The following is a 21,871-nucleotide window of genomic DNA, read 5'->3' as shown; positions in this document are numbered from 1 at the left end:
AAAAAGCTGACAAAAGAGCTTTTGAATAGTGACTGCATAAGCATTTAGCATATTGCAATTATGAATAATGGCTATTTACATTTTGTATCAAGATTCCATTGAGTTTGGAAATTTAGGTCTTCAAAAGAACTGAAAGAGACCATAATAGAATTAATACTTACTGTAAAATATTTCTTACTAAATGATAAGATACTGGAATAGGATATGATAACTCCTTTTTGACATTAACATCTAACCCTTATTTGAACTTGTACCATTCTTCCTTTTTTTTTTTATTGAGACTGCTGGACATTTATAGATATTTCTACTCTTTCACAATTCAAAGCATTTAAAGGTTCCACAAATGAAGGCTTCAGAGTTGTTATAAACACAAAGTGTTATAAACAAATTCAAGCTAATGCTTGAGAAAAATTTACTATTAAGAGAATAAAGTTTAATATATACCTACGACTCTTTTCGGTATGCTGACTTATTCTAAAATGTACCATTTTTTAAGCAAAATGAAGTCAGACAGTAATGTTCTTCAGCAACAAAATGGAACAGAAACAGGCCTATTAGTTTTTTAATACTTTTCTTCATTACAAAGGGACCAAATGCTTTTCTGTGTAAGCATACTGTAATTACTGGGAAGCACTGCATTAAATATTAGCTTTTTATTCATTTGGCCCTTCAGATGTTGGATAATTATTCTGTAGAATATAAGTGCTAAACTACTGTAGACTATTCACAAAAAGTATACTGTAGCTCCTGAACTACTAGCAAATGCCAGAAAAATAACATTTTAAACTAATGCTACACTTTCGGTTTTCCCCTTCTAAATACAGTTGTTACTTAGTTTTGCCTGCAAAAGCTGAAAAGTCCAAAAGAGTATTGCAAAGTTCTTCCCCAAAAGACTTATTAAAATAAAAAAAATAAAATAAAAATAAAATAAAAAGAAATGCAACTGCAGGTCAGATATTCTCAAATAATCTACTCACAGATGAAGTGTGCATGTATTTGCACTATCAAATTGCCTTTTTATTGGCCTAAAACCTAAGTGAAAACTTAGAAGTCTTAACATGTTCACAGGTCAATGTGGAGTGATCAGTTTACATCACAAAATACCAGTAAGTCTTTGTAGATACAATCACCTAAAAAGCAGTGCTACAACAACGTAAAGAGAAATGAACTAAGCAAAACCGAAATGCAGTAGGAAAGAGCATGTAGCAGATACCCTATGACTGAATGCTGCCTAGTCACTACCTTATTACTGTGCTTAGGTTTCTTGTGATCTCTGACTACTTTAGTCACTTGGGCTGAATTGAGGAAAGGAGCTTTTATATGTACATATATAAAAATATGTATATATAGTATTTTTTATATATATATTGATATAGATATATAGATACATACACACATTATATACAAAAGAGATAAATAAAGACTGAGGGGAAAAAAGAGCTTGGTGTCATGGGAAGTTCTACATCAAAGAGGTATCTATATGAATAGCTGAAATGGTGTCAGTATTTGATCTCTTTTTCGAGTCAATTTAAATGGACTCTGCAAGGAACTGACTGAACTTTATAAAACTCTAACTTGCCCATAAACATTTCCATCTGTACCAGCTGTACTTAAACAAGTAATGCTTGTCATTGCTTTTATTCTCTTAAAAGAGCAAAATTAACAGGGACTTGTTCCTACTGTTCTACTCCCAGTCCTTCAGCCATGCCTAGGGTCAGTACAGTCCAGAGGGCCTTGAAGCAGAACCACCAAAGAGGAGGAAGTAATAAAGTTTCAGAAAGGACCAATAAAAGCTGAACTACAGCTTCATCAAACCTTTTCCCCACACAGAAATGATGACTGACGCTAGAGCTGCCTGCATGCGTATACATTCACGTGGGCTCTCTCCCAGTCCCACAGGAGGCAAGTGGGATCGGGGAATCAGTGCCACTGGGCTTAAGCCTCAAGTGCCCTGTCCTACCTTAATAGGGCATGTTTGTTAGCTAAGGATCATGAGTGCCAGTGATCACCTGCTGCCCTCTCAGTCAGCCAGCCTTTGGAAGCTTGGTGCACATACAGAGTTAGCCACTGTCCTCACTATGGCCAAATCGCAGAGTTTTGTAGGGCAGTCTTAGATAAACTTTTTGCCTTAAAATAGAGCCATCAAAATTCTTTTTAATACATCAGACAAGTAGCATCTCCAGTTCACAGAGAAAATGGAGAGAAAAGGCAGAGAGCCTAAAACAATAGCCAAATCTATACAAAACATTGCATTCCTTTGGGTAGGGGGAGAGGGAGGAAAAGGTGTCATATTGACATGGCTGGTTGAAATTTGGTTCTCAGTAAAGTAATACCCAAAGATTAGTCATTTCTACGATTGTCATCTGACAATCGTAGGTGACTGTTGCCACCTACTTCTACATTTATGAGATCTGGCAAATAATTCCTCTCTGTATGGCCACTGCCACTGAAGACTTCACAAATTTCTATCATAACCTCTCCCTGAGGGTACTCTTTTCCAGTCTAAAGAATCTTACTCTAAGAAATTGCTTCTTTTATGAATGCTCTTTCACCATCTGTTCCTGGAAAATCATTTTACTGTTAATTTTGTCAACTTTGTCTATAATCTCTTCTACTGACACTAATTTGAGACGAGTTTTTGATGAATTCCCCACAAAGAAGAGTGGCAATATAAGAAACTCCTGAAGGTTCTCTGAGATGAAAATGGGTTAAAAAAAATAAACTCAATTTTTCTGCCATGGTCTTATTTGAATAATTCTTTTATAGCTCAGTCATCTGCTGACTTCGCAGACTCTAGCAGGATTCCTTTGTCCGATGGATTTGAAAAGAAAATTTAGTAGTTTTTCAGACTTTTGCAATTTTATTTTTTTGGCTCACCTTTTCCATTTTCTACTCCTTTTGCTTGCCAGAGTTTACAGTCCTTTCCACTTTCTTTATTTGGGTAGGACTTTGACAAAGGTAATTTTTTAAAGCACACTTTTGAACTCGGTTCTAATCATCTGCTTAGCTAACTGCATACAAGACTTCTAAGTCATTTGAGATCTTGTTTGACAGGAGGTACAAATTTGTTTAAAAAACACCATATGATAGGCTTACAGCAATCACCATGCTACCTGCAAACATTTCATTCTAGCAGCTGTTTTAGTTTTGCATATAGCTATAAACAATGGGTGCCTGCTGTCCATAGACTAATTTGCTAGTATCTGCAACTGTAATGAATTTGAAGAGCTTTACTGTCAATACAGAAACATAAAAACATGAACTTTTCAATTGGATCTTAATATAGTTTAAAGAACAAAGAAACTGCTACCCTAACTGTTGCAGTCAAGGCTGAGATATACCTTGAGCCACTCTCAGCACCTACATAGGCATTCATTGCACTTTAACATGTCACATGAAGAACATACAGAAGAGCTAGACCTTACATAGCTTGAGTAACTTTAACCATGCAGTAAGACTAGCGCATGAAATAATTCATGTGTTTGCAGGGTGAGGACAAATTAAGAAAGATATTTATTATGCTTCCAATATCATCCTTCCTTAATCATAAAGATTGGCACCTCCAGAACTGATCAATAATATCCCAGCTGATTCCACTCCTGCAGGGCTGTAAAAGTATAATTATGATAGGTAAGGAAGGGTATTGCAGTAAGATTGCTGGAGACTGCAGAGGTTAGATAGCAAGAGTTATAGATGCATTTATCTTTAAAGCTTCTTAAACAATGTAATCTTTTCTAACTCCTTTTGAAACTGAATTTCATATATCACAACTCTCCTTGTGATTTACCAGCCATTAACCTCCTTACTTTTAAGTGACCTGCCACAGGTAATTTATTTATCACTTAAACTAACACAATTTATTCTCTGGAAACACAGTAATGAGGAAACCTAGGAAGCAGTTATACACATGCTGAGCAGAATAGTCCCATCTTCTCTCAACTAAATAAATGAAAGATTTTTCATTTATGGCAAATACATAAAGGAAGTTGCTTGTTAAAAAAAAAAGGAAGAAAAAAAGGATATTATTTTTGTTTTAAATTCAAATGTTATTGCTTCCAGTTTAGAACACTACGGGCCAGTAAACTCGAGCAACATCCTAGTCCCTTTACCATGCCAGGAACCAATGACACCAGGATTCTTAAGTACTGTGTTTGAAGAATCCTATCACACCGGATCCTATCATCCCTGTGTGTGTATCCTATCATAAAATATTCATTGCTGTACAGTAACCAGTTCATTCTTTTTTTGAAGTAATTATCTATATAGGCGTAGCCTGATGCCAGCCTCTCCTGCATAAAATTTTTCCTATGAGGAAGAGATACAAGGATCCTGAATGAATTCCAAATGTAAAAAGCTGGTGAAACACTTCTGAACTTACCTACAGAACCTCACCAGCTGTCTCTGACCTCAAATCCTGTCGATGCTCCTAAAACACTGATTTTCATTAAACAGTTGTAGGTGACTGAAATGGTAAATGAGTTCAATAGTTGGCGCTCAGCCTATCTCAGGAGTGTAAAGAGAAGAGGGTAAATTGGAAGCACAAGTAAACCATGCTTTTGTCTATTTAACCATAGAACGGATGTATTATGTGATATGACCTGAACTGTATAGCCTATATAGACAAAAAAATTGTACATGCAAAGCATAACATTTACCACTTTAATGAGCTTCTCCTTCAAAAGGGATGCCTTCAGACTGATCAGCACCCCTGGGTAAAAAGAAAATACCCGTTGCCATTATGTCTGAAACAAAGAAAGAAAATTTCATTTGATCTCCCTTTCCCATCCCTCTTTCTTTTTAACCTGGTGAAAGAGCTCAGGAATTCAAAAATTCTGGAGCAGGCAAGTACTAACAGGTTGATACAGCACCTGCTCCAGGGGTAAAGTAACATCTGAGAAAGCTTAAGCCACTTGCAATGTATTTCCCAGGAAATAAGATCCTTAGCTTTGGCATCAGAACTAATCAGAAATAACAGTTTATGTGGAAAAGGCTGGAGATAACTGATCCAAACCCACCAATACTGCCTTTAGCGCATCTTTAACATTAAGGAGCCTGGAGGAACCTTGCAAGCTCAACTTCAGAACTAAGCAGCAAGCTACACGTTTTTGTGTTACATCCACGCTGTAAGAGACTCTTTAGTTTAAACAAAAGAAACAAACAAACAAAAAAATCCAGCTGTTAAATTCTAAAATCCTGTTGGCCTCATAATTTGCCTTTGGTTAGGTCTTTGTGGAAAGCCACTAAAGACTGAAATTTGCTCAGTGCAAAGTTTATAATTGGAACCACAATTGGGCTGATTATGTAACAGCAAGAACAGGAGGATTCTGTTTCTCATCCAGTAGCACAGAACTGACATAGATAACCAAAAGTAATTTATTTTTATCACTGAAGGAAAAGATAGCTTTAAATAACACTCAGAAGGGTTGGGGCTACAGAAGGGCAGACAAGGTACCATTTGTTGATGATAAGCTTTGCCATTGCTAGACAGAATTAGAGGAGTCTCAGGGGAAGTCAACAGGAAACTAAGGAGAAACAGAACTCAATAAAAAAAAGCTGTGGTGCTTCAAAAGACTTATTTCCCTCATTAGAAAAAAAAAAACAAACCCAAAAAACCTTCTATAAAATTAGGTAAAATGACATTTCCCTTTCCTCTTGCACCCAGAGCTGAAGAAGGAACAGAATAGTAGAGATCACCATCCCATAACCCTCCATACAACTGCTTTAAAAAGTCAGGGAAGTGGCAAAGGAGGTTTCACAAGACATTTCAATCCATGCACTAATATATATATATAAGTATTTATACATAAATGGTATATACCTATCCAACTTCCTTGTCACATTTCATAGGAATAACAGCCATATGCATCTCAACTATTTGGTTTTTGACAAAATTAAATACTTTTAGCTTGCTTTTTCTATTTATACTACTTGTACCAGCTTGTATAGAATGAGCTTTTGCTTATTTTTAAGGTTGTTGAAACACTTGGACTTTTTTTTTTTTTTTTTGAATTAATCAACTGTAACATACTGAGAATGCAAGAGGAGAGCTGTCACATTCTAGCAAAGAGACATGCAACGTTTGACCTTTTCTGGTCTGGTTCTCTCCCAGCTGAGAGGTCAGCATATCATTCTCCAACCTTGTTAGAAAAAAGCAAAAATGAGTTCTAGAAGAGAGAAACAGAAGTGTGAACTTCACTTTCTTCCCTTTCTCAGTCCCCCATTTCTTCCCTTCCCCCAAAGGTATTGTCCAATCCCATATCACTTTTTTCAGGATTTTTATTCTTGAAAGGTTTTAACCCTGCTGCACACTGAGGTTTAAGAACTACAGCATTCTATCACCTCTAAATAATGAAGGAAGTCATTTAGCAGAAGCATTTATATTCTCAATTATCCAGTCTGCTTTATATAGAAAAAAAGCAGACAAGACTGAATATTCACTATTTCTATTACAGAGGTTCACCAGAACAAGCAAAATTGAATAGCTATATTATTAGATTATAAACGCAAGTTCACACATGGCAGACATCAATCCTTCATCTCGAGACAAGCTCATATCTTAGAAATGTGGGGTTCTGCATCAATAAACCTCTGTGTCAGACTCAATGGCAGTTTTGTGATGCAGACAAATAGCTATTTGAAACTGGTTTGAGCCAGCCAATGCTTTTAACCTGAGGCAAACGCGTATTGTAGTGATAGTTATGGAAATAAGTCTATTAATGAATTCACCAATATTTAACTCTTCCTGTTGTGCCTCTCATTGGTCAAACTTCACAAGTCTAGCACTGTACTACTCAGGGCAAGAAAATAAAAGTGGTAACCATTTTAATTAACGAAAGGTTAAAGCTCTGCCTCTTAAGAGAGGGGAATGAGGATTTAGTTTATACTGAAGGTAGACTGTTTGTTACTGTGCTAAGCCCAGTCAATATTCAATTAGAAAAACTCTAAAAGCCGCCTAAAATCTATGTTTTTACATCTCAGCCTCCTAACTTTTCTCTAGAACAGAAAGAACTTGCATTCTATGCCACCCTCTACAGCAGCCTACAATTAAAGCATTAGATAACTTGAGGATAGCCTTTATACTCAGATGCTTATTGCTAACTGACTTTTGGCTCAAGGTTCAGTGCAAACAAGAAGAGTATTTCTTATAACAGATGCAGACACATCTTAAAATTTAGAGCAGAAGTGGAAAAGTGAGACTATTCACATCAGTGCAGGGAAGTAATAACTTCTGTCATCTGAAAACTTTTACTGACCTCAGCCACATCACACACCTGGATATGCATCAAGAATAGAAGTGAAAATGGTATCAAGTGGACTGTAGAGAAACTCTCTTCTGTTTTGGAGTTATAATGTGGGTCGTAACTCCTCTGAAGTTTCTCTCCTAGGAAAGGAGAGAATCCTGTTTCCCTCTCTCTTGGCTGCACCAACCCTTAACAGAACGCAGTTACTAGAGCACACTGGTAATAACAGTAGCCTGTAAGGGGACAGCAAAGATGGGAAGAGGAGGAAGAAAAAAAAAAAAAAAAGCAACATAAACAAACACCCAGAAGGAACTGGTTATTACAGTAAAACCTTCCCCAAACCTTTGACTCCAACCTGTAACAGCACTAAAGAAGTCACCAGTTGGAAAGCTCAGATACTTCATTGATGGCACTTTTCACTGCTACTTCTTCACATCTTCTCTCTAAAGAGCCTATAACGTACCTGACACTGAAGCTGACAAGCCTGAAGGGTTAGTTTTTACCTTCCTACTCTCAACAGTAACCAAAGTTGCTGTTATCACTGTTCCCACTTTACAAATAGACAGCAGGTCAGCAAGTAAGACAACTCTACAACTAACCACATGAAATCAATTACTTTCTTTTCAGTCCTGTGTATTACCCCTTGGATCAAGCTTTAGATCTCTTGCTATTTGAGATTCTCACTGGAAATTGAAATTTTTAATAGTGTTATCTCAGACACCAGGACAGTAAGGCATTTCATTTTGTTTCCTGTGTCTATTACCCTTGTGTGCTTGTGAATGCCAGCTAACTGTAGTAACTAATTAGACTGCAGTCACAGTTCCATTAGAGGTCTGGATCAGTAATTCACAAAGCAGGAAACAAAACATCTCTTGTTGAAAGAACTGTAGCTGTATTTAATTTTTTAAAAAAAATTTTAAAGAGAGTTTAAAAAGGGGGAAGTCATCCAGTAGTTATACAAACCTCATTGTATGGCTCCATTTTAGAAGCCACAAAACAGGTCACCCTCAAATCAAGTAAACCCCCCTAAGCTGACATAAGCTATTTGTATCAGCTGAGCTTTGACACTGGAGTAACAGCTATCAAAGATCTTGAACATAATTAGCAGTTCCAATACTAAATTTTTTCTTTATATTGGAATTGGACAATCTCAGTATAAACACTACTTCCCATTCTTCTCACCAAAACATACTAAGCAGCTGCAAAAACACTTCTTCAACAAAGATCAACCAAGTAAGGCCATTACCAAGGAAGGTGCAGTAACATAAAAGATTTTATGCCCTTGCAGAAAGGGCAGCTTATTGGTATAGAATAAAGTATCTTGCAATACTAAGAAAGCACAAGCATCCAGGATTTGCTCACAGAGACATGTATATACCAGTGATACTCTGTTTTTACATACCTGGAGGTAATGACTATGGATAAAGGAACAGATAAAAGTGTCAATTCCTTCGAAAAAAACAGAAGAGCTTGAAATATTAGCAGTGAGAAAGAAATAACCAGCTTAAAAAAAAATACAAGAATAAAAAATCCCTATAACAAGTATATAAGGATTACCAGTGTGAAACCCCTGGCAGAATCTTATTTGTTACTAAAAAGTACTTAAGATTGAACCAAACCATACAAACAGTAAGAGGTCAAGCTTTGAAAGTTCCACAAACACACAGAATCACCCAGCTGCCTCATGAAATGCATACAAAGTCGAGATCAAACAATACACCTCCTCCATCTCAATGCAGGGGAAAGCCGGGGCTTTTCAGTCTTGTGCATTGCCCTTCAGAACTAGCTTGGTCAATGGAAGACAGCTGAGACAACAAGACACCCTCTGTCACACTGCTCTCCTGCTCTGCAAGACTCCTCAATTGCTAGAAAAAAGAAATAGGAACAGTGGACAAAAATCAGTGCACACAGCCCATACCTCATTTCACAGCCAGTGGGACAAGGAAAAGCACGTTGACACTGATCCTCTTCCATGCAAATATGTGCCTTCATGGGCCTTTGCAAAGAAAGTCAAAGGGTCAACATTCAGAGCCACTCCTGACTCAAACAGCTTCACCAACTGCATGTTTGCCACTTGTGACATGCCTGGTACTGGGATTCACTGGGACATAAGAGACTGATAAGTATTGCCCTAAGAGAAGATTTAAACACTACACCTGTATATAGACAGCATGAGTTTTACCTGACAGGGATAAAATGGCCTTGTATTTCAGAGAGAACTAAAATTTCAGGTCACTTCGTATTCTTACAGTCTTCTTCCCAAACTCCCATTTCACCTTGTCCCTTCCCCTTGGTCTTAGAGTCTCTTCCAGTGCAACTACTTGCTATATGCATAGCATAGAGTTCTTCAACATCCAGAGGTGGAGAAAGGGGGAAAAAAAAAGCAAGTTTTCCAGAAGAGCAATACCAGCTGGTCAATTCTGCATAACATACAACATAATCTCACTGAAGACCAGAGTACTCTGAAATGAGGAAACAGGCGGTAGGTAAACTGAAGATCTCAGATTAAGTTACTTTGTCTCAAGTCTTTGTTAAGAGTCAAGGAATGGAGAATGTTTATCTCAGCAGATTTTAACTGCAGCTTCAGAAGTACAACAAAACAAGGAACCAAATAAACAGCCACTACTGGGTAACTTCAGATGTGTTTGGGGAAAGCAAGTCCTGAAAACTACAATTGCCAAGTTTACTTGCAACACTGGTCCCTTCTTAAATCCCCCTCCCTCCTCACTGCCCCAAAATAAAGACTCTCAGAAAAACCATCTGGGGAAGAGAGAGCAACATCACTAAAGCCCTGCTGACCTATGTAAATACATCAACAAGGCATAGCAATAGGAAAAAACATTTTATATCCCTAAACTTCAAAGACTGTGCTACTTCATATTCGGTGATACTGCTCTCTCATCCTCCTGGCTCATCACTCTCATCTCACTTCTAGTACTACACTTTAAAGTTCACTTACCTTTTTCCCCTGGGGAAATACAGATAATTATAAACTTAATAATGGAAAAGATAACTACCAAGAGTAAAAGGTATTTGTATCAAGCTATGAAACAACAGAGTAAGATATTTTATACCTTGAATGACAATAGAACATGTTGCTAATTAAATAATTTGAATTATCTAGAAACACATGCCCAAAAAACACTGTATTAAAAAAGTCTTCTATAGAAATTAAGCAAGCATTCTTGCACCAAGCAATAAGATGGTTGACTTGGGAGGCTAATGAATTAGTATAAACAATTTAAATCTAATTTAATTTAACAATGTGGAGCACTTGTGCATTGCATGGCAACAGACAGTCATTTGTTTCTTCATTAACTCAAAGATAAAATTGGTGATTACCCTTCCATGAATTATTTTACTGAAGAGGATAACAAACACATTTTATATTTAGTCATAAAAGTTCACGGCTAATCCCCAAACAAGCAAACAAAACCAGTGAAGGATACCAGTGAAGATAATATGGACCAGCTGTGGCTTAGGGCAGACCAATATAGTACTCAGCCAAAGGAGATTCTCTCATTTTATCAGTTAGTAAACAAATGTTTATACAGAAAATTAACATAGCATTTTAAGTTTATGTTTTATTCCTACAAAATACACGGTGTACTCTCAAAACAGCACAGTCAAACTTTAAACGTGGCAAAATTATACATTGAAAATGCTGAGCATTTGGTATTCCAGAAATACCAAGATGATGGAAAACTTCCTCTGTTTTACTGATAAATTTATAAACTTGCCTCAAAAGTGTTGCCGGTGATATCAAATTCTGGTGGTACAAAGGCACCCTCTGGATCATCTTTGAAAGAAAAAGGAAATGTGCCACATTACAAATTAATACTTGTACTTCTACTTAAAGTACACACTAATTTGGCAATACACATATCTAATACAAAAGAAACTCTAAATATGTAACTATATTTTGGTTCACTCATATCTGATCTACAAAGATCATGTTATCCATATTTAGAGTACCATAAATGAAATGCTATTTTCAAACTTCCTGCAAAAAAAACAAAAAACAAAAAACCCAAATTTCCTACTAAGAAACAAAACACACGAGAAAACCCATGTAGGAATATATTTACCCTGTCTGACCACTTTTTGCTGGCCTTCAGGCATTTATGTTTGGACTAAATTATCACCTAAGCTGGTGTGGTTCAGCTGTGGCTTGTAGGTTTGGTTTGATTAATGGGACACTTCCATTCTGCTTTCCACTGCAGACTCGCGGGACAGTCAGCAAAAACAATTTGAACAGTTAATTGACTCCTCTTCTGTGGGCCAACTTTGAACCATGACCTTTCTGTTCTTTTTTAAAATTATTATCTTTTTATTATTATGATAAAGTTCGAAGTGCATTCCCCATCTACATACTGCTGAGCAGAGAACTGAGCTATAGCACCAGTCACTGCTGAGTCTAGAGGTAGAAGGAAAAAAATGAGCATCCTAAGAGAGACTGAAAGTGCTGCTGCATCCAAGCATGCATATAATATCACACTGTGCTGATGGCACGTGAACTTGGTCAAGAACACTGGGATTTAAAAAAAAAAAAAAAAAGCGCATGACGAAACACTTGGTCTTCAAGTATTTATTCAACTGACCCAAGCTATCCCTCTGTGAATCCAACAGATGATAGATAGCGTTTATGAGGCTACATATTTCCTATATTTAGAAGGCTATATAAAGATATGAAGGCTATAAATTTCCCTTCTCAACTGGGGGTAGAAGTATGCTCACAGGTTTTGCATACTCATACACAGCTTTAGCTCTATTAGAATTTTTGTGCCTGTATTTAAGAAGCAAATCACAAAGCTCTTTTATTGTGAGGATACTAAACTCAGATATATGGTAGAGAGGTCCAGAGAGGTCTTGCTTTACGTATTTATATATTGCAGCTACCTGTCATGGTTCAACATCCAGATGCTGCTAACTGATTTACAGCTCCTTAGAACGCTACTGATTCTACTTTCCCACTGAGAAAAGATGCTACACAATTAATTCTGCATTTTCCCCACATACTCTTTCCTGGTATTTGGGTGAGGGGGAGAAAAGGAGAAGGGGGAGGTTTTGTTTTTCTCCTATAGATTACTGCTCATTCCGTCCTTCTCCCTGCTACCTTTTCTCTTTCTTTTAATGGAACAGTTTAAAGGCTGCACAGCATATGGTTTTATCACTGGTGAAGCTCACTTTATTCCTGCAGTATAATGTTTACAATGGAGATTTGTCTGATTTGAAGAGACAGGAGGATTTTAGAGGCCTTTGGCACAACAGTCTGTTGGATGTTTGTCACTGGCTTCAGACCCACAGAACCTGCAGGAAGCAGAACTCTGCTGAAGCTGAGGTGACAGGCTGTTCATTTTCTTTCACTTTATAAATAAAGTCTGGCAAGCAGATCCAGAGGTTATCATTGTCTTCCAGCAAATTAAATCCATAGGCTGCAAGTATAAGAATGTAGAAAAATAAGTGCCAGAAGTACCCACCTATCAAACGATATTTTCACCAAACAGTAACAACATTGGAGGCAAAGGGGAAGAAAAGACCCAAGGACATAGACGAAAAGGGAGAAAAAAATTCAATTAACCAGAATATCCACATAACTTTTAGCATTTCAAGGAAAAACACAACTTACTTCAAACAGAACTAATGAAAAGTCACTTCAGAGTATATTGTGTATTCAGAGAACAAAAATCTCTGTACGCTATTTGCTTTGCACAGGAATTCCCATTATCCCACATGTTTTAAGCACTTGAACATAGGCAAGTTCATGGATCAGTTGCTTGCCAGCTATTCAGTTAGACTAAAACAAGTCATGCAAAAACAAAACAAATACCACAATAACTGTGAAAAAAAGTTTTATGATGTTATGTTCTTATTTGAAATACAATTTTTGACTCTAAAGAAAGCAACTAATTCGCAAAACACTTTTATCCTGACATCCTTTCAAAAACAAATTAATTTAAAGAAGATATAATAAAAACTTGAATAGAACATATGCAGACTAGAATGGATCTTCTAGTTACAAATTGACATAATTCTAAAAGGACTAGAGAAAAAAGAAAAAGCGTTGTTTGTTGATTCATATTCCTAGCTGGGAAAAGGCTTCTAGTGAGACTCAGAAGTCTTTGCTGATCATTCACAAAACTGAGCATATCGTTTCATACAGACTGATAGGCACCCACTCCTGAAGAAGTTTTTTTTCCTTCTCCTTTTATTTTAATTAAAAGCCTGAGGAATAGAATATAACACTTCACTACAGCGTCTCACCATGAGTTTTCATACATTTAAAACAAATTGCCCAGAAACACAAATACTTACCACTGAGCTGTTCCATGAAGCACACATTGCCATTGGTATTAAAAGCCAGAGTGTCAGGAGTGATGCAGAGCGTCTGGAAGATCGCAGAATGGGCGATGCTCTTCAGAGAGCGGCTACACTCCAGGCAAATTGCCCAGATATCTTGCTCGGTGAGACAGCTATCCCGCAGCGACAAAATATCAGCGAGGGACACATTCTCCTGCCAAGACATGAGTTCATAAATTATTCTGCATTTCACGACATTACTTGTAGCCAGTTGTGTCAAACGTAATCTGTGATACACAATGTACCGTTTCCAGCAAGTTCTCAGACTTTCTAGGACACTGATTATCACCCCCAGAAATACCAAGTACATGAAATCATGGTTAACACTGTAAGTCTCTTAAGGAGCACAGTTAACCTGAATGAAGGTACCACACTACGTTAACATAAAAAGAAAAAAGGGACTTATTTTGTGAGCTATTCAAACTACATCCACCCTGCACCAGAGCCACAGTAACAGGGCATTCAGATGTAAGAGCAAAGAGAATAAGTTAAAATGTTTTGTTTAATCCACATTTCCCTTAAACTTTCCCAAGAGCTTTTGGATAAGCTACTTTTAAATTCTCTTCACAGCAGTTTCCTCCACCATCTGTGATCTGGAGAAAAGTACCCTCTTAATTAAGCCATCTTAAGAATGATGCTATTGTGAGGCTTAATTGTTTACACTGTTTAATAAGCCCTCAAAAGTCCAACATGCTGTCGGAAAGTTGTTCTTAAACTTTGACTTAAGAAAATACAAACACTTTGGTTGTGCTAGGCCTCTCCTCTAGGTCCAGGGTTCTTTGCGATCAAAACAGTTTAGGGACTTAGTTTCTAAGTTACTATCTTAACTTAGAAGCCAGCTTCCTTTGACCTTGTCATTACAGGAAGGCTACAAAGAGTCCAGTTCAAAAAAAACGGCTCTGATGTGGCTTTTCTGGTCAAGACATTCGGAAGTCATGCTTTGCTGAATGCAGCCAGACTTTTTTTTTTTTTTTTTAAAATGTTGTTAGACTACTAAACTAATACATTGCCGATAGCTAGAGAAATAAAACGTCCGTGAACTTGAAGCCCTGAGAACAAAAACAAAATTAAAAAAAAAATCTTTTAAAAAAGTCTTTTTAAAAAAAAATTGATTCTGTCTGTGGGAAAGATAAACAGAAAAAAATAGAAATACATACAGAAGTTAGTGTGTATCAAAACTATACCTGCTATTAATTATGCATAATACATTTCTCACTAATTTATATATGGTAATTAAGAGTAAAGCCGTTACTTCTGAACGATAATAAATATACCTTCAATTCACAACAGAACTGCACACCTATGTATTTAAATAGGTTTGCCTATTAGACTCTCTCTAGAATGGCAGAAAAGTAGAATGTTGAAAAGAGCAAGTATCTCATTGCCAACAAAACAGAATGTGAGGTATCTTACAGGTCAGAAATGGAAACTGAGATACAGTGGTTTAAACTTATGTTGCCAAAGAGGAAACTTTGAAAATACAGTTTCAACTTAGTCTACATAGGTCAGTATTGGAAATCATCAGTAAGATTTGGGTTACCAATTACAGAAGTTGCAACAGTTTATTAACAAGCTTTTCAGAGAATGAAGTGTTGCACTATCCTTCGAAGCTTAGTCCAAAACTTAATTTTTCTTTTTAGTCCAAAGCGCAACACTTCACAAATCTGGGAAAAAAAATCGGTAGGAAGTAAAGCACACTTACTATTATTTGGGAACCTCAAGTTCTATTTTTAATATTCTGATTCTCTGTCATTCTGGAGAGGGACTAATTTACTAATTGCGGTATTACTACAGTGCCCTCTAGCACTATTCATGGACCCTGGCCTCACAGGAGTTCAGTGCTATGTAATAAACAGCAAGAGCCCTTACAGTTCAGCTACACAAGACAAGAGATCTCATTGTTTTTGCTCTGCTGACTGTGCTCAGCACAATATGCTGCAAGTTTACTGGCCATCAAATTTTGAAGGTGGATGAGAAAATTTCATACATCTTTATGGGGAACTTCTTCCAAGCATGGAGGCTAGCACATCATGGTTCTTAGATCTGAAAACGTAAGCATATGGCCAGGAGATGGACCACAAACCATAGGCACAGGAGTTAACCAAGCTGGTAGGTAGGATGGGGACAGAATTCGAAAAGAATGACAAACTGCTTATTCTCGTGCTGGGGGCAGGGGGAGGGGGGAAAACCAAAGCGACGAACCAGGAATTATTACTATTTTTCATTCTTCTAGTATCATGCTGCTAGATATCTGGGTGACATGATGATATTTGCCAAAACTGCAGTGAACGTTTCACTCATCAAGATGAAAAATTATGAGAGTTTCAGCTGTGCATATGGAAAAGAAAGGCTCAATTTAGAAAGGCTGTGCAAAATATATATCGTCTGCAAGCTTCAATGTATACTTCCAATCATGATCAGACTATACAGGACTCAATAGAATTTCTTATCAGTCCAGCTTTGAGGTTACTTTGTGGTTGTCAGGTACGACCTCAGAGTGGACATCAACCATCAGTAGGAGATATGTATAGTTCCAATCTACAAAGCCACCTTTGTCTTGTAGTTAACTTCTTATTTGGGGAATTAATGAAATGTGGTGATGATGTCATGTCAGACAAACTCATCTTCACTTCAAGTGAAAGCAAAATTTAGGTAAGGAGAAAGGAAGAGAGAGAAAAAAAAAAAAGGCCTATGAACGCTGAACATTCAGTGGCTTCCATCCGCAACGGACAGCGAGTGAAGATCGGAAAAAAACAGTAACCCTCCCTCCCTTCAAAGGGCAGAAGGTGAAGTTATTCACCTCACAGAACCACTGTATTTTTTGAAGGGCCACACTATCTCGAGGTTAGTTAGTAAAGTTGCTATTGTAGCAAAGCAACACCCTTATAGGGAATGAAGCACTGAAAACACTGAGACACGCATTCAGTTTGCATCCTCAAAACAATAAAGAAATAAAGTCTTCACTGAAAAAAAGCCCTAGTTTTAACAATATAGCACAGGAGTTTCTGGTAAGCTAGACCAAGCACACCCAGCATCCATACATGACTGGTAGCAATATTTTGCAGGAAAAACTGGAGCAATTGTTACATAACAGAGATGCTGATGTCTTTCCTTCCTTGTCTCATTGTCAGCAAAAATGACCTGCAAAAAGCAATTACTGCTTAATAACTATGAAAAGTGAACCGGTCAGATAATCATGGTTTAATTATGTACTTTAGCTCTCAGTTTTCCCTTACACTTTCTTGAGAAAGTATAAAATGATTCAGTAGCATATGTAATTAAGCAGAGGGAGAAACAGCAGGAAGAGAAAACCTTGGCCACAGAAAACCCCTTTAAAAAATTAAAACAAAACATTAAGGGGCCTTTGAGATCAAGGAAGCCCTAGTAAAGAAAGTGTTCCAAACACCCCCCCCCCCCATCCGCAGTATTTCTTACTGCTCCGGCAGCTTTCCTGTTGCACATGTTGGCTTTTGCAAAGCACATGCATCAGCTGCCAGCCTCTGCCCTTACATTGCCCGTTCAGGGAAGAGAAGTCCAGACTCCACTAAATGACTAAGCAGCTAAAAGTTAAAGGGCCTCAGCATTCACAACCTTCTGGCACCTCAGCCTTTTTGCAAATGTACTTTGTACCTCGGGTCACAAACTTCAAAGCAATCTATCCCAGAATCATGAAAAATATGCCAAACATGATTCATCAAACTCATCCTATTTAAAGGAAAATGCTGGATGCTGGGGTAAGCCCACTGAGCATCCCTCAAAGCAGCCCTTTTTAATTAACTTTGCTAATTGCCAGGTGATAGGTCATACTCACTTTCGTTTCAAGATTACATATTTACACATATTTAAATAAAAGAAGGCCTCTTCCTTCTGTATTTTGCACGGACCAGTCCGAGGGGGCCTGCCACAGTGCAGGCTATTGATAATGGAGCAGGAGAACCTGTTTGAGTGGGAAAAAGAAACTCTGGACTGAGACTGGAAAAATCAGTTCAGCTAAGCCAAATGCCTGCATCATGAGATGGATTATGAAACTTTGAAGGGATTTACTGTTTTTAAGCACACTCTTATTCCCTGATTCAGCTTCGCTTCATGAACCAGGAGACACAAGAAGTCTTACAAGATCTGATTTGGGGAGGAAGCGGCTCACATACGGTTTGCCCAATTCTTAACAACAAGAACAACAACAAACCCCAAATCATTTTATCAATGTATTCCTGGGGGTAAGGAACAAACTTCAAGTGAAAGCATACAAAGAAAGACGAGCAAGAGCAAAACCAAATACAGTCGGATAAACAGGATAGAATTTAACTACGGGTTATTTGGTCCAATAAACACATGAATAAACAGATTTCACAGCTTTTTTTATTTCCCACTTGACAAAGGCCTCTTTTACACAAGGCGGTAAGAAATGGCTGTACAAAAACCTGTCTGGCCACTGCTGAAAACACTTTAGCCCATTTAGGAAATTTTGTTTTAATCGGTATTACAAGAAAGCATCCTACATGACTGTGCTGTTAGTGCACAGACATGGCAAGAATTACAAAGCACCATATTCAGCAGCAATGACTTTGCTGTTATATCAAGACGATGGACTGGGATGAAACAAGCCAACTGAGCAGCCTGGTAGCTGGCTGGGATTATTATACGTGAAAAGAGTGGCTACATTAACACACCAGTTTATATGAGATCAGTAGCTGTCAAAAGCCTGGAAACCTACGTCCAAATATTTAACCAGGAATCGTTTTATGCCAGTGTTTGGTAAAAGCAGGAAGACAATTCACAAACGCCTTGACAGTACAAAACCCAGCAGAATGCCTCGCATACAGGTAATTTCGTCTTGTAACTTTCTTTTTTTGGGGGGAGGGGGGGTGGATTTCGGCAGCAGCTGAAGGGCCTGGGTGGGGGGATGAGGGTGCGAGACGCTCCCGGGCCGGGGCCCTGCTGCCCGCGGCCCCGCGGGGTGGCCCCGGCGGAGGCGGCGAAGGGACCCCGCGGCGGCGGCTGGAGGCCGCCCCGGCGCAGGTGCAGCCGGGGGCGGAGGGGGGGCACACCCGTGCCCGCACTCACCTCGTCCTCCAGCAGGGTGGGCAGCGGCTCGAAGTCGTAGCAGCTCACCGCCTCCTCCGCCTCCTCCTCCTCATAAAATCCAGCCTCGGCGGCACCGACACCCTCCATGCCGCCTGCGCAGGCGGCGGCAGCAGCGGTAGCTTCACCTCCGCAGCCGCCCTGCGCGCCCGCGGCCCGCGCCGCGCCTCATCCCCTCGCCCGCGGACTGCCCCCCGGCGGCGGCGACCCCCGCGGCGCCGGGCCGGGCCCCACGCCCTCCCCGCTTAACCCCTTCGTCCCCCCCCACCGCGGCCGCAGCGGGGCGCCCCCTGCCTCTGCCTCCCTCGCCGCCGCCCGGCTAAGCCCTGGGCGCGGGAAGCGCTGCCATGGCAACGCGGCCTCCCCGCGGCGCCGCCACCGCCCTCCTGCGGCCGCCCGCCCCGCCCCGCCCCGCCCCGCGGCCCCCGCGGCGCCGCCCCGCCCCGCCTGCCCGAGCCCGGCGGCGGCGGCGGCGGCCTGCAGCGGGCGGCCCCGGCCTCGGCCCGCGTGGCTGGGGTTGGTCGTACCCTCTCCTCAGCTGTCTGAGCAGCTGCTGTTAGTCGCGCGTTTAACATTAGGTCGGTAACCCGGTGTTCGCATGGCCGTAAGGCTGCCGCGCCGCTGGAGCCAGCACGGGCACAAACATGTTGCGCGGTTTTCTTCGAGCTGAATATCGAGTTTACCCTCTTTGGCCCTGGTATCTTTGCTATTCACCCAGCTAGCGTACTTCAGATAACCTTAAAAGTGCTCTTTAAAACCAAAGGTTCAGGATCGAGGCTCACCCGTACTACGCGCATCCGGTGGTACTTCTGTTTGTCGGGAGGGTTTGTGGGAGCAGCGCGCAACCGCTCCCGGGGGCGCGGGGCGGCCGTGCGGGCGTCCAGCCGTCCGCCGAGGACGAGGGGCTGCGGGCGCGCTGCCAGCCTGCGCCTCCTGCTTCGGCCTGAAGCGCGGGTGCAGCCGCCCCGAAAGCGTAATTCTCCATCCATTGCAGGGTGGTGGATGGAGAGAAGGGGCTGTTTCCTTGCGTCGTTAAATTTCAGAACTGCAGGTATTTGGAAATTAATAGCACCAGCTTTATTATTGTTTCCTTTATTCCTATAATTTTATGTCGAAGTGAAGCGTGTTAGTGGATTCATCTGTGCACAATACATAAAGCAAAGCAAGGGTTTTATATTCTATTTTGTATGTAGTGCTCTGGGAAAGAGTAATACTCTACTAAAATATGCATCAATAAACACCATGGAACAAAGAAAGATACTTTGAGTAATGGTCCCATAAAAATCATCTTGCAGCAGTTGTAAGATTCTCCTCAAATTAAATATTAATTGGATACAGTCCATTATTATGACATGCTACTTCAAAACAAAACGAAACAAAAAAACCCAAGCCAACAGATTGATTTTTTCATATATACGCTGTCCTCTTACTAACGTTTTGAACTCAACTGATATGTACAAAATGTTTTTCATGACTACATACAAATGTTTCTAAAATGTATGTATTCATAGTGGGGTAACTCAGGCTTTTAACTGTGAACAAATATTAGAGCATGAGAAACAGTGAGTGCCCAGCACTTCCAAAAACAAGGCCCAACATGACCCCGATGGCAGTACTATTTTACTTACAAGACATTTCACCAAATGTATTTCACCAACATATTTGGCAAAATAATTTTTCTTGGGTACCGTGGTCTGCCCGAAGTTCCCTATGTTTCTGACCCTTCGTGGAGCAAGCTCATAACTGCATTCTAAAGAAAAAACAAAAGAAAAGAAATTTCTCTGATGTCTAAACTGGGTGTAAAATCTACACTCATCCATAAATACAGCTTAGATAAGCACACCATTGCAATCACTTGAGCAATCATGAACATATCTGTAAAATGGTAATTGAAATCAAAACTATGCATGCTGCGTGGAAATAGATGTGCTAGTTTTGAAAGGATGAGTATTTTTTGTTTAATAGAAATTCACTTGCTAAAAGCAATCAGTAATTGAGCGAAAGGGCATTTCTCTGTAAGATTAGAAGACTGGGGTTCAGACACCTACCCTGAGTTATTTGTGCTTGGGGCTTGAATATAGGCTTGGGTAGATATTGCCAGAGGAAATGACTAACCATATCCAAGTGGTTAAAGGTGCTTGAGACCTGTCCCCCCGATCCCCTGTTTAGCTTACTTGTTCCTCTGAGGAACTATTCGTACCAAGCAGAATATCCACAAAGCAGAAAACAAAAGGAAATGTGCGCAGAGAGCATGAAAGACTGTACTCCAGGTTAACTATAACATACAATAGCACAGGATTTCTCTCTCAACCAAAAGTTGTAGTAGACTTAGCCTTATCACAAGTGCCTTGATGGGCAGGACAGAACTGGAACTAATACGAATTGGTATATTTTTCCAGAAAAATGTCTAATAAACCTCTACTCTCATTAGTAATTCTATTGGCTTGTGGTCCTCCTTCGTCTCATGGTTGAGGTAACTTTCAGAAAAAGGTAAGTGAAACTTGTTTGATACATTCATACGACCGATTCTCACATGGAAGAATATTCATTCTTATTAACACATGCCCATGGGAATTGTTGGAGGGACATTCAACACTACACAGTTCAACATTACAAAAAAGGCATTTACATGAAGCTGTCTGTCTGTCTGCAGTGATATTTTCTTTCTTTTTCACAATATTACTGAAAAACTTGAGAGTTCTTAAGAACTCTATTGGCATTTAGGCATTTTTTGAAAGATGTTTTGATAGATACCTGGTATCTATGGAAATAATGTTCTGAGTTTCAGGTTGACTTGGGTGATAAGAGAGTTTAAATTAAGTAATCGAGGAAAGATGGTTGTAAGAGAATCAGCTAAGTGAACTGTAATATCCATTACCGATGGAAGAACGTCCATGGTGAAATGTCCATGCTAGATGAGAAAGATCAGTTAAAAAAGGATGTAGTAACTGAGCAACAGAGAATAAGAGGGACAGCAAGAAGAAAGGACTTGTACTGACAGGTAATGAATCACTGCAGTCAGTGAAAGTGAGGTAACTAACCTGTATGAAGTACAAATCTGTATGAAGCATGTGCAAAAAATTTTGTTACAGGAAATGCAAGGAGTCAGGGAAACAATGGAAAAACTGGAACTACAAAACTGGAACTACATGCAAGAGTATTATATTAACATAAATATATAGAACAGT

General features: G+C 39.4%; 1 protein-coding gene across 4 annotated transcripts in view; it reads right to left on the bottom strand.

Annotated features, from left to right (window-relative positions):
- The window catches only part of KNDC1 (kinase non-catalytic C-lobe domain containing 1), a 65,817-nt gene extending 46,966 nt beyond the window's left edge, over positions 1 to 18,851 (bottom strand). For 2 of the 4 annotated variants that reach the window (XM_068949976.1, XM_068949977.1), the window contains exons 1-3: positions 18,666 to 18,849; positions 13,557 to 13,755; positions 10,982 to 11,040 (exon numbers count right to left, since the gene is read on the bottom strand). In XM_068949976.1, coding sequence (XP_068806077.1) covers positions 10,982 to 11,040; positions 13,557 to 13,755; positions 18,666 to 18,773 — 366 coding nt within the window. In that variant the 5' untranslated portion in view covers positions 18,774 to 18,849. Of the gene's footprint in view, positions 1 to 9,159; positions 9,214 to 10,981; positions 11,041 to 13,556; positions 13,756 to 18,665 lie in introns of those variants that run through there. The other 2 variants (XR_011142139.1, XM_068949978.1) reach the window with 2 other exon arrangements.
- Between the last annotated feature and the right edge of the window lie 3,020 nt (positions 18,852 to 21,871).

Source organism: Struthio camelus, chromosome 7 (genome assembly GCF_040807025.1).
Source record: "Struthio camelus isolate bStrCam1 chromosome 7, bStrCam1.hap1, whole genome shotgun sequence".
Classification (NCBI taxonomy): Eukaryota; Metazoa; Chordata; class Aves; order Struthioniformes; family Struthionidae; genus Struthio; species Struthio camelus.
The sequence above is the reverse complement of the archived record's forward strand: the minus strand, read 5'-3'. Positions and strand labels throughout refer to the sequence as shown.